This window comes from Grammomys surdaster, unplaced genomic scaffold (assembly GCF_004785775.1).
Source record: "Grammomys surdaster isolate TR1022 unplaced genomic scaffold, NIH_TR_1.0 61, whole genome shotgun sequence".
Taxonomy (NCBI): Eukaryota; Metazoa; Chordata; class Mammalia; order Rodentia; family Muridae; genus Grammomys; species Grammomys surdaster.
Window position 1 is genome coordinate 17,967,188 of NW_021604563.1, and position 14,522 is coordinate 17,981,709.

A 14,522-nucleotide genomic window follows, 5' to 3' on the forward strand; every position below is an offset into this window, starting at 1 on the left:
TTTTGAAAAAAAAAAAGATCAACCCAAATTCCTTATCAAAAATGTCAAAGCAAGATAAATGTAGTTCGCTTATGAAAGAAAAATGTTTCAAAAACATTCCAGTAGCAGGTGTACTCTATCAATATTATTAAAGCTCTTTTTAGAGAAGAAGACAATGAAAGCAAATTGAAATATGGAGTTTGTGATAGTAAAAATAATACTGGAAAATTACATCTGTGGGTGAAAAAAAAGAAAGATCTTTTCCATTTAAAAAATCATATTAAGAAATCATATTAAAAATCACTCCTTAATTTTTTAATGAAAATTTATTGAAAGATTTAAAACATAGTAAGACAACATTGTTTAGCAACAAAATAAAGGCTAGTGAGTGGAGGAATTAAAGGATATCTTTGGAAGACTCTTTCATGTGAAATAGTATCATACAACTTAATACGGCAATAAGTTCAACAGGTATACCACTGTCTCCAATGAGTAAGGAAACAAAGAGTGATACCCCAATAAGTTAGAATCACAAAAACATTTAATGAACATAAGATAATAATAAAAAACAAAGAATGTGCTGGACAAATAGACAAATAGGGAACAATTAAGCATATTATACATTTAAATGCAACCATATTGATGTTTATGTCATTTAAAAATTGTCAAATTAGGCCATCTAAAGGCATAAACTGCCTACAAGTAACTAACTTTAAATATAAAGACACAGACACATATAAATGGATGAAAAAATATACCATGAGAAGAAAGCCATATTATATCAATATATTAGATAAGAGTTAAAAAGGAAAAAATTACTAGGGATAAAGATGGACCATTCTTTTTAATAAAGGGATCAATAAATTAAAATATAAAATGTTTAAACAATTTGTATCAAATAATAGCACTCTAAAATTTGAAGCACAATCCTAAAAAAGAAACAATGACACTGTTGTATTCTGAGAGCTGAATACCTTTTCTTAGTATTTGCTACAAATGTAGTGTCAAAAATCAATTACTTTTAAAAGACTTAACTGACACTCTCAGTCAGCTTACCTTAGTTGGTTAGTATACTCTATGAAACAATAACAAAATACATGTAATTCTAAGGTACTCATAAATATTTGATCAACATGGACCATATTTGAGGTTATCAAACTGTCAAAATCAATGAAACAAAACAAACAAAAAACTCCTAGAAAGGATGTTCTCTGGTCATAATGCAGTAAAACTGAAAATCAGTAATCAAATTATTTGGGAGATCTCTAAATTTTGGGAAACAAAAGATTACACCCACTACCAGAAAAAGAAGGAAGTAACATTTAAAGGCAGAAATGTATGAAACTGAAAAGAAAGTATCTAAGAAGTGAACATGCTATCTTTGAGAAAAGGCTATACTACCTATAAATGTATATAGGATTGTAGCCAGAAATCTGATGAATTAAACATAAAGTGAAAAACTATTAAAATAATTCCAAATAAATTGGAAAAATCCTAGGCATGGTTGCCCACACCTATAATACCTGAGGAATAGATTCAAGAAGATCTGGAGGTCAATGCCACCCTTAGCTATATATGATTTCAAAGCCAGTATGAGAGAAAAAATACATACATTCATCAACTATTAAACTACATGATCCCATATTTCTATATAAATAAAACAACAAATGGGAAGGGAAGTATCAAAGAACAAAATGTCAGTCAAAAAATGATTAAGTAATATATATTAGTCTAATTATCTCAGTATATTTAATACTAGTGTTGTAATTGCTTGCCACGTGGTGGCGACACATGCCTTAAACTTGGGAGAAAGAGGCCTGCATATCTCTTGAGTTGGAGGCCAGCCTGGTCTACAGAGCAAGTTCCAGGACAACCAGACCTACACATAGAGAAAGCCTGTCTCAACAAACAAACCAAAACCAACCAACCAACCAACCAACCAAAAAAATGAAAAATTAAAACAAACAAATAAAAAAGACTTAAATTATTTGCTTTATAAAAAGATCCACCTTATAGTGGCAGATTAGAAGTAAAATGACAGGAAATGTTATATTGAGACAAAGATATATAAAAAACCCTGAAGATTATAGATTAATATCAAGCATAGTTGAATGCAAACCAAGGAAAAACGCAAGGAATATAAGTGGCCTGTAGAAAATGACTATTGAATAAAAGTTCAGTATACCAAAATGTATGACAGTGCTCAGTGTGCTGAAAACAGATTTTTAAAATACATAAAGCAAAACCTGATATATATAAAAATAGAAAAAATTCCTAACTATACTTAAAGACTTCATTCTTTCAGTAATGTATTTAAAAGATAGTCAGAAAAATCAGTAAGTATATAGAAAGCTCAAACAATAATATGAGCCATTGTAATCCAATTGACATTTAAAGAAACATTCATGCAACAGTAGAATACATAGTCCTTTAACTATACATGGAACATTTAGCAATATGAGGTACATAAAAATTAAAATTCCCAAAAGAATTTTGGAACTGAACAAAACCAAACAGACTTGGAAAGAAATCAGAATTTAGAGAAATGACTGACTATACATGGGTAAGTTTCCCCCTTTTTATGTAACTCAAAGTATATTCTCTGCTTTCTCAAGTAGAAATAAATAGCAAAAATATCATACCTACATATTTTAATTAAACTCTAAATAAAGGGACTTTGAAAGTACTGTAAACTGAAGGGTAAGTTTAAATTGTTACCAAAATTTGCAGAACATGAATGAAATGCTTCTTAGAAATTGAAATGTATAATGATAATTGCTTATATTTGTGAAAAATATATCTCAAAACAATGGTATAAGATCTTCCCTATGAATCTGTTTTAAGTGGAAGTTGAAGGATATTTTTCAGGAGTCAGTTCTCTGCTTGCACAGTGTGGAACCTGGGGATGTAAGTCAGCATTAGGTTTGGTGGCAAGTATCTTTATCCTCTGAGTTATCTTGATGACCATTGATAGTTTTATGTGATAAGTTCAAACAAATATTTAAAATGAAATATAGCAGTTCTATATAATCTCATTTAGAGTACATAGAGAAAATCTATTTTGTTACTCATTAACATTGTAGGAATGCTAAATATAGCACAAGAGAACTAGAAATATCCCCAAAATACAGAGACTCAAAAGTGGTAATAGAAATATTTATAAGTCAACACAAGTGATATATAAAATCAAATGCGTGTACCACAACTGGGATTTATGCTAGGAATGGAGGTAGTTTTACCATTTCAAAATCAAATAACATAATTTACCATGTCAAAATATTAGAGAGCAAAAAATACTGTCATTTCAATAGATATGCAAAAACATGGAGAAATAAATCACCTACTGATAATGCTGATGGTATTCCATTTAATGAAAATACAAGATACTCTTGTTAACCTAATAAGGGTAATATTGATAAATCTACAAATGATACTGTACTTAATAGTGAAAGACTTAATCTTTGCTCTGAAATTAAGCAAAAGGGTGAAATGTTATACTTATTAAGTAAAAAAAAAAAAAACATTCTGTAGTTCCTAGCCAGTATAATAAGGCAAGTTAGATAAATAAAAGACATAAATATTGGAAAAGAAGAAGTAAGCCTATCTGTGTGAAAGGTGTAAGTTTAGAATGTACCAAGTACAAAATAAAAGGCTTCTGTAAGTAATATGTGAACTGTGTAAAGTTTTCAGCTGCAAACTCAACATAGCAAAACAGCAGTGTATCAATAAAATAACAAAGAACAACTGGAAATTTAAAAATGAATAAAATTTATAGTAACATCCTACTAGCAAATAAAATATATTTGTATAATTTTTTTTTTTTTTGGTTTTTCGAGACAGGGTTTCTCTGTGTAGCCTTGGCTGTCCTGGAACTCACTCTGTAGACCAGGCTGGCCTCGAACTCAGAAATCCGCCTGCCTCTGCCTCCCAAGTGCTGGGATTAAAGGCGTGCGCCACCACCGCCCTGCTATTTGTATAATTTTAACATTACAAGTGTTTGATCTGTATGTTGAAAAACCAGAAATCAACATCTAACTAAATACATTGATGAATTAAGAAACATAATAATGCTAAGATAATTAATTTCATTAAGTTGACCTATAGATTCAGTATAATCACAGACACAATCACAGCAGAATTCCAAACTAAGGCCAAAAATTGTATGAAAAGGTATCGGGTATAGAATAGTCCAATTCAAGCAAAACTAATATAAAAAGCACAGTCAATAAAAGGGTATAGACTTCATCAAATTTAAAACCCCTGATCTGTGAAATATGTTTTGAAATGTTAACTAAAATATGATTATGTTATTTCCCCCTTCCCTGTTCTGATGACTTCTCCCACAGTCCATTCATTCATCTCTCAGGCCCTAGCCCCTCACTCTCAAATTCATATTGTAAAAATTTTAATTTGAACACATTTTTTGATAAAATATATTCTTATTATGGTTTCCCATTCCACAACTCCTAGATCTGCTACACTTTCCCACCTATCTTGTTTATATAAGTATCTTGTTCAAATATTTCTCAAATACTTTAGGTATGTTTTAAATCAAATGCAATCTTCCGTGTTCATTATATATACTGGATTATATATGCTTATCAGAAGTAGTGTCTTAAGGGCTGTCTTTCTAGTTGATATCACTTTTTAAATTAGTACTTTAAAACTTTAAAATATTAAACAAGATACATAGATGACAAGAGAGTATATGTGCTTGTTCAACACCATGAATGACAAGAAAAATACAAAGTAATGGAACCATAGTAATGTACAAATCACACATTTTCAACCACATTTTTAATAGTCTTGGCAGTAACAAATGCATATGAGGAAATGAAGTAATGTAATCTTTCATTGAATATTGCATTCAAAAGCATATAACGTAGACAGTTAAGCATATGACTCAGCAATACTACTCCTAGGCATTTATGCAAAAGAAGTGAACACTTATTTCTATGCATAAAATTGCACATACATTTTCTTAGCCACTTTGTATATAATTGCCAAGAACTTGGAAGAACCCAGATGTTCATCAGGAAAGGAATATTTTGAGGAAGGTATATTCACATAATGAAATAAAACTCTGAAAGAAAAGAGCAAACTATTGAAAACACAAATTAGTCTGAAATATAATATACTGAATGAAAAGAGCAAAACTCAGAAGACCATGCTGTATGATGTCATATATTTGGAATTCTTCGTGGGTGACACAAACTGGGGTAGCTAGAGGCATTGATTACAAAGAGGTAGTGTAAAGAAATATTTGGGAGAACTTGCAATATTTTGTATTTGGACTGCCATGATAGATTTATGAGTATATACATTTGCCTTACTACAACCGTACTTTCAAAAGAATGAGTTTTTGCTGCATGAAATTTAAAACGGAATAACAGTAATGTGTAAAAAGGACAATGCTAATACAGACATATTTGTTGAAGACTTATATGGCTTTTATTATTTCTGACTTCATTTTATAAACAAAACACTGACCTAAAACTCAAAATTTTAATACTAAAAATGTATTATATCTGAATTAGTGATAGATTTGTCTACTCATCTCATTTATAAAAGTTTCAAAGAGTGAATAGTTGTAATGAATTTTCAAATTAATTAAACAGTGAGAACATTATTTAAACATTGGGCTTTAAGTGTGGGATTTAAATATGGCATCCAATATGTAAAAGCACTCTGATCTCAGGATTGACCGGAGCTATTTCCACCTGAGTATACAGTATTGGGTATTAGGAATATGTAAGGAAGCAGTCATTTCTAGAAGATGTATGTCTTTTGTACCCCTAAAGAAACAAGTTTTAAATAGTCAGTCATTGCTCTGGTGGTTTGAATATGATATGCTGAGCATAATTTATCTTTTCTCATTAGTTCAGAGTCCTTATTAAAATACTGAATCTTGAAGCTAAAAAGAACGAGAAATTTGATCCTTGAAATTATTAATTTAAGGGCTTATTTATATGAACAATACAAATTATGTTGTTGAGAATTTGAGAAAAGTGAACTCAAATTTCTGTCTTGTAGGAACTGAGATTAATTAGTGGGCAAGTCAAATTGTGCAGCCCAGCATTTTACAGACCAGGAACAGTATGCTCAAGGAAATTAAGTGATTTGATGAATAGTAAACAGCTCAGCTTAAGTAGCATACAGGCTGTCTTATTCCTGTGGCCTGGTATGTGCTGGGTAGATGAGGAGATGCATAGAATATAAAACTAGAGAATCTTGAGGTAAGGCTAAACGTTCTGTGATCTTATTAGCCACCCAATTCAGAACCTCTTTCCATGTTAATCCAGTGATTGAGTCCATGGAACCAATGGCACACCAGTTTGTTTTTTACATGGATTATTTTTAAAGGGATATTTCTGATTATTGCTTTGTAAATGGTTACCAATTTTGGCTGTGTGTTCATTTAATATAGACAAGCATAGCTATGATTGGTAGGTATAATGACATCTTATTCAGATGGGTTATTTAGTAACTTAAAAGAAAAATAGCTCCTTTCAGCAAAGTGTCTTTTTTATGTTAGTGTTGAATTTAAGGGAAAAACTTAAAAAGTCCTTGCATTTCTATAGATGTGTTTGGTGTTTGGTCACTTGCATTTGCATATTGTTTATCAGTGGAGAAGTCCAGCTGTTCATTATAAATGTAGTGAATGTAGCCAGCCAACAGGAAAATAGTTTATCCTATATTTCTAGGGAGGTATGCTCACACTTGGGTATCAACTGCATCCTGCAGTGTAGGATTTTACTGTAGATGCAGCTGTACAGGAAAGGATCAGAGTGATTTTCCTAATTATGCATAATTTGAATTATTCATAATTTCAATTCACCACCCTCAGAATCCATTCCCGGATACCTTGCTTCTAAATCAGATGAGGTATGTCAGATATTTGACTTCCATCTTCTGGATCATCTTCTGACTGTGGTTGAACCATTTAGGGTAAACTCTGAGAGTTGAAACCCATATTAGTACAAATTGATCTGATGGATACTGTCCCTACCTACTGTTGCAATCATCCTTGAGTGTTTGGTCAAGTTGACATCCACATTACTGAACATCCTTCAGAACTCTCCTTCAGAAAGTTAATGGAGGTCTTTATTTCTGGATGTTCCTGAAATAAACTCTACACTCATTTCTCCTGTGGCCTCTCTTACAATAATTTACTTTAATCAAATCTCTTAACAGATAGAGAAGAGTTTGTGTGAGCAAGGAGCAAAGTTAAAAAATAAAAAACAAAATCCAATAACATAGTGTAGTGTATGGTTAGACTTTATGATTCATTAATTTTTTATTAGATGGATTTAATATTATAAGTATTTAGAGTAGGGAGAAATAATTTGTATTTCCATATTGATGACCTTGATTGTTTCAATATACTGTATACTAGGGAAAGTGTTTAATTTGACTGATGGTATTTTGGTTGTGGCAGTTTTCTAATTTTGACTTCCTCAAGAAATTCTTCCTGTGTGAAAAATTCTTAACAGAAACCCAAATTTCCCTTAACCAAATTACAAATGTTCTTTTAAAAAATGCACTACTATAATTCATCCTTTAAAAATAGTGTTTGATCTGCCATTTTCTTGTGAGATACACAAAATTCTTAGCCCTTCATATTAAACATCTCATCCATTGTCAGGAAAAGTAAACTTACATTGTCTAATTTTGATCGTGTCAATTTAATTTAAAAGGACAGAGTTTCCATATGGTTTTAGTAAGTTATACTCATTTTGAATTTTAATTTATATACTATAGATATTAAAATAATTATTTTGGATAGTATTACATAAAGCAACAGTACTTTCATGGTTATTAACCCCTTCTATTTGTTTCTAATCCTGAATTAAATGTTTAGTTGAGCTGAGGGTGTTTGTGAACTCTTGTAATCCTAGCATTTGGTAGAGGCAGGAAGATAAGGAGTTCAAGGCCAGCCTGTACTACATGAGAACCCATCTCAAGAGCAGAATCAAAATAAACAAAAAATTAAAAAGAGAGGTTTTTAAATATATGATAAAATTTCTTTTATCTCAGAATGAGAGGAGTAAAAAAGAGTCCCCTTTGTTTTCGAGCACAGCTTCTGACTGTTAAGACATATGCCAGATGCTTTTCTTAACAAAGAACAGTGAGTGTCCCTTTTGATAATTGACTACGTATGGCTAACACCATCTCTGGCTTTACTCGCCATAAATATTTATTTCCTTGAAAACCATTTTTCCCCATGAACTGACACTAACCAGATAAGAGCTTGACTCTTTTCTCTTTTTCATTTTCTATGTTACTGTCTTTGAAATTTGTGCTTTTCCAAGCAAATTAAATGTTTGTATATATTTTTCAGGGAGAAGCTATCTCCCTTTAGCACACAAATTACTGCCCATTAATGAGGATTAATTAATTTACATAAATTGTGCAGCTTAGAAACACTGAAAGTGTATCAAAAAAAGAAGTGTTCAAAATCTACACCTACCAAATTTTTATTCCAATTTTCAGAGTATCTTCTTTTATTTTTAGATGAATCTACGTTCTGTATTTACTGTAGAGCAACAAAGGATTTTACAGCGTTATTATGAAAATGGAATGACAAATCAAAGTAAAAATTGCTTTCAGCTCATATTACAGTGTGCACAGGAGACTAAGCTGGACTTCAGTGTAGTCAGGGTAAGTATTGAGGTCTTGCACTTGAATTTATAGCTTTTTATTACAAATGATATTTGCTTACTATAAGAAAAAAACTATTCAGGGTATGAAGTCCTAACTTTACACAATAGCTTCATTTCCCTGATGTAAAAATACTATTTTGATAAATAGAGAAACCCACCTAGTATCTATTTATTTTTATAAATACCACGAAAACACAAAAACCCTTGCCGTATGGACATATCTCTTATATAAATCTTTGAACTAATACATCAATTATGGGTTGTTGATCATATGCTTTATTGAAACTCAATCTGTACAAGGCCTCCACCATGATTATTGAAACAGAGATTTTTCTGAAGTAATTACTATTACCTAGCTTTTTTGTTGTTGTATTTAATATTTTTTTCTTAGACATTTAGGATTTGAGAGTTTCTCTTTTCAGGAAAGTACAATTTGTTTTATAGATATATTCTCTTTCTAAGTAAAATGTATATATTTAATGGTTAGTAAGTTTGAGACAGGGAATCCCAAAGGAAGAAATTATTGCAACCATTCTTATTCTGTATACAAATAAAATCAGAGCTGCTCCACATTCCTGAACAGCAATGAAGTGGTAGAGAGGAGGCAAGTGATAAATCTAACAGAACTAGTGACTGATTTTATTGGATGCATTTGTCTTTTCATATTTATTTAAAAATTCTACAAATCCTTTTGCTGTGGAACCCTACTGATTCAAAGATTAACAACTTTCCTGTCCATAATATTCACTAGGTTAATTTTTGGAAACAGGGATATATGTTTTTCAAGTTTATTTTGCTGTACAATTGTACCTTCAAAGACACTAGAGAAAAGATCTTCAGATAGAGTGGTTTCAAAATTATTTCTTAAGAACTTAAGAATTTATTCACTTTCAGATAGTAAATTATGCCATGAATTATAAGGGAAAGTATTCTTATTGTCTAAAATCAACTATCAGATTGACATTTCTATAAAAACTAGAAATATCTCCTTTTGGTAGCTGTAAATGCACCATTTAAATTAAAGATAATAAAATATTTCAAGTTGATGAGATTATGCTGTATACAAATAAACTCTTTTTCCAACTGATATTTCCCTGGACTTTCCCCCTTTGTCTCATCATAACTTTGAAGTAAATCACCTTCCCAGACAGCTGAAATGTGGACCATCTTTTATATTTCAAATTTATCATTGAATTCTTCCCCTGATAACTAATACTATTATGTTTGAATATAGAAATTATATATTTTTACTGCTCATGGAGTGAAAATCTAAAACAATGGTAGTAATAGGTTTAAATTCTTAGAATGTAGGATTGTGACTATAATATTGTATAGATGTAAGGACCTTTGTAAAGCAATCAATTTTCTTCATTCCAGGAAATCATCAGTGGTCAGTATTTCAAATCTACATCCCAACATAATATTCATTCTTTTTTCTACTCAGACAAAGGCTCAGCAGAGCAGTTTATACATTTTTAAATCTACAATCTCCCTCATCTTTTGCTGTTTATCTGTCCCACTTGAGAGAGATCTTTATTATTTTTAATATAAAGCTACTGTTTTTCTGAAGAATTTTAAGTCTATTATATTCAGTATTTACTCTGTATGTAAAGTGAACTTAAAAGGCTGACTAAAACATCCAAGTAAAAATAATCACTATGAAGTAAACAGACAAAAGAACACTGAGATATAGGCAAAAGTAAACTAATTTAGAAGACGAAAGTATGAAAATACTATAATGAAACCTATTCTTTTGTGTGCTAACCCCTCAAAACTAAGAAAAAAATATTCTGACGTTAAGTAGTGATAATGATTATAAAATGCTGATGATATTAAATATCTCTGTACTGAAAAAAGAAACTTAGAGGTAGTAAATTTAAAAGATAGAACTGCAAGAGAATTTTAAGACCTCCAAATATTGGCAATTCAAATATTTTCCATTCTTTTTTCCTATGTAGAGCCTGCTTGCTAGATCACCACCTTTGATTCTCATTATCTTAGTTTTTCTGACATGTTTTTCGTTTTCCTTTTGATGAATGATGCATTTATAAGGGGTGGACATTTATATCTGATAAGCATTGCTAAATTTTAGATCTTATAACTGAGCAGCTTTGGGTGAGATTTAATTTTTGTAGCCCTCAATGAATTTTCTTTATTTATAACATGTTAGGTAGAAGTATTTCTTAAGTACATATTTTTGTTCTTTTCTATGATAGGAAACTTGGAAAATAATTGTACTCTTAGTTTTTTGTTGTTCAGTGATTTATTAAGCATTTATTAGCATATGTCAATTATACTTAATGAATTTCATTACATTGTTTTTATGATTTCCCTTCTGGATCAAGACTGTTGTAATTTTTTTAAACACTCTACGGCTTATTCAGTGTACTGTTGAGCTGGGTATGGTGGTGCACACACAGGACTGCAGCACAGAGGAGGCAGAGGTAGGAGAGTTGCTACAAGTTCAAGACCAACCTGTCCATGTAGCTCGAACCTGTGTCAAGAAAGAAGCTGTACAAAAGTATTAACTTTGAAGATTTAAGAAAATAAATATTGCCATGCAAAAGCATTAAAATAAATTCCAACGTTTTACAAAATACAAAATCTGTAGAAAAATAGCCTCCACAAAAATAAGTCTTTAAGGTTGTTTAGATATTCTAAGCGTTTATAAACCAGACAACTGTTAATTTGATTATATTAGTAAGATGATTGATTAAAATGTTAATATACAGTAATATAGTCACAGTTCTTTCTTCCTTTTCCTCCCTTCATGTCCTCCTATATATGTCTCCTCATTCTCCTTCAAATCCATATCTGACTGAAAAAGAAAATCCTTCTGTTCACTTTTACTCATTTTTTAAATAATTTATTTTTTTCAAATCGTAATTCATTCACACAGGGGTTATAAACACAGAAAGGCGGGATGTGGGGAAGGGGATGACACTGGAGTGTGGGTGTTCAGGGGGAATACAGATATCTTTCAGAACAGGGTATCGGCTGGGTGACTTTTACTCGTTTTTAAGCACTGTTAGAATTTCACAATGGGAATTATTGAATAGTTATTGTATATAGCTAGATACATAGTATCATTCCTAATGGTATAGCTATCATACATGAAGAAGGAATATATGATCACTGTTTTGCACACCCAAGAATACTAGCAAATCTGATCTTAGAATATTTTAGTCATCTTTTTCCTTCTCCATCATCTTCTGTATCCCCTTTCCTCTTCCCAAAGACCATCTTTTTCCTCTTTAACTGATTTCCTTTTTTCTTTAATATAAGAATGTTTTGAATGGAGGGGCGGAGAAATGGTTCAGCATTTAAGAGCACTGGCTACTCTTCCAGAGGACCTGAGTTCAATTCCAGCAAACACATGGTGGCTGACAACCATCTGTAATGCCTCTTCTGGTGTGTCTAAAGACTCTGACAGTGTACTCACATATATAAAATAAATTTTAAAAAATTTAAAAAATAATCTCTTTTCTTCTTTCACGTCTGAGCCTGTTTCATCATTGTCCTCCTAGTCTTCTTCCTTCATCTTAATTATTAGACTTCTCCTTTTCTGATTCTGATTATTTTTAATCCTCCAATAAAAATCTATCAAGTGTGTGGTTTTCTGTAGCAGTTCAAAAATAGCTTTATAATCTCCCAGTTCCACAAGTCAAAGGAGAGCTACAATACTGTAGTCCTGAATTTTGTTACTACTCAAATTGAGGTAGGATAGTTTTGGACATTTCTCTGCAAAGACTTTCAAAATTCCAGAAATCATGTTGCCACTAAGTTCTAATTTTCCAAACATAACCTGGGAATCTGTGCCAGTCCATCTATGTTAGCTTTACTTATTATTGTTATTTAGAAGTGTCATTCACTCCTTCAGTTTTCCCATTGACACAAAGCAATTATGATGTCTATTGTACCTCTACTCTCTTCTTGAGCCCAATGTTCCCTGTCTGCCAGTCTGCTAGTATTCTTTTCCTTCCCACTTTTCTGTCTTTCAGACTACCCAGAATCCTAAATCATTTTAATGGTTTGGAAACAAATAAAAAGAAATGCAAATATAAACTCCCATTGCCAGAAAATGGTTTGGAGGAAAAAGAAAAGAATATTAATTAGAGTTCAGAGAGTGGAAACTCTTAACTTGACTACCTCCATTTTCTTGTCCATACACACATATAAACACCTCTATTGGTTGCTCAGAGACTGAGTCTGCATCCTTCCAGCCTCCTTTTTAATGAGCATTGTTTAGTGTATCATTCTCAGGGAGCCCTATCATTGGGAACCTCTATTACTCCACTTCTAATTTTTTTTTAATTTATGGCAAAGTATAATACTGTCTTTGTTCAAAATACATGTAAAATCAGAGAAAGTGGGCTACAAATTAGTAATCACTGTATTAATTAGCTACATAGACTGATCTTGTGACATCTGTGTTGACAGTAGTCCAGAAAAATAAGGTTTCTGAGTTGCTGGATATCTGAATTTCAGATATACATGATATTTTACTGTATTTTACAATGATGTATACATAATACATTAAGCTAATATGCTATTATGCATAATATACAGTTATTATATATGTAAGCAATAAAATTACATAAGTAAGACATATGGTCCAGAGATGTTCTCTAGTTATAATAAATAGCTCCTGTATTCATATTTTATCAATTCACTGTGCTTTTCCTTAATATTCTATTAAGTTTAGTGGCACATATTTTGTAATGTAAGAATACATTATTCTTATGCAGTTTTAAATTGAAAATCTGGAAACATATTTTAGATATTTGTGTTTATGAAATTCACGTTTTGAGAAATTATGTTTATCCAAAAACTATTTCAGATCCTGCTTGTAGATCCTGCTTGTCTTGTTGAAGAAAGTCAGTGTGAGTTTACAATTCTCACTATGTTATGTGAAGCAAAGGGGAACATTACAGTTTCTGGAAACCTTTCTTTATTGAAAATAGCATAAAAGTAAGATAGTTGATGGATAACTAGCTCAGGAAGTTCTAGTTGCTTTATATGTGGTAATAGAAGAAGAATATATTTGAGATCAAGAAGAATTCACCTGGAATCATTGCTACTTGCCAACATAATATTTTTCTCAAAGCTATTATTTTTGGACTTCAGTTTCTTCATTTACATAATTTAAAAAGTGGCACCTACTAAAATAGCTATAATATATAAAGAATAGTCATTGCAGAATCTAGTACAGACAGTATTTCAGCAACATTAATATTGTGTCTATACATTGTGTAAACACTGAAAATTGGGTAATTTATAAGGTTTTCTAAAGCACATCATTACAATTTGCAAAAATAAACCTTACATCACTTATGTGCGAGACTAGTTTATGTAAGAATTTCATTTACTCATTTATTTTGTTTAATTCTTAAGAAATTATAGTGTTTTAGTAGTTTATCATATGATATACATTTTTAATATAAAGTTGCATAATCACATTTGGACTGTAATATTTTTATTGTATATTTTAAGAAGAACCATAATTCAGGGGAATTATACTAAGGTAATTATAATAAATTATTTATATAGAAGAGTGTATTTTATAATTAAGTCCTAAATGCCAACCTATTGTATTACTTTTATTCATAACTTTTTTGTTTATAAAGGTAATGCATATTTATTGTATAAAACTTTTTAAGAAGAGAAAAGTGTAAAAGAGGTAAATGACTACCATAAATTAACAACAAAACAAAGGCATTGTGTAATCAAGTTACTGTCTTTATAGAAAATTGCTCTTACGAATCAGTGTAAAAAGGTAAATATCCCAATACAAAAAATAGATATATATAATTCATGATATGGGCTATCAAATTAATATAGTAGCCACAAAAATCCAATTAAAATATTTACCTTTTATCA

The 14,522-nt window shown here is 30.9% G+C and overlaps 1 protein-coding gene across 3 annotated transcripts in view; it reads left to right on the forward strand.

The window, feature by feature from the left end:
- Hdx (highly divergent homeobox) overlaps window positions 1-14,522 on the forward strand; it is a 201,415-nt gene that overhangs the window by 101,705 nt on the left and 85,188 nt on the right. Inside the window, exons 2-3 of one of the 3 annotated variants that reach the window (XM_028787297.1) lie at window positions 6,561-6,620; window positions 8,473-8,640. The exons of 1 other annotated variant lie outside the window; for it this stretch is intronic. In XM_028787297.1, coding sequence (XP_028643130.1) covers window positions 8,494-8,640 — 147 coding nt within the window. In that variant the 5' untranslated portion in view covers window positions 6,561-6,620; window positions 8,473-8,493. The remainder of the gene's footprint in view (window positions 1-6,560; window positions 6,621-8,472; window positions 8,641-14,522) is intronic. One more of the 3 variants, XM_028787366.1, reaches the window with a different exon arrangement.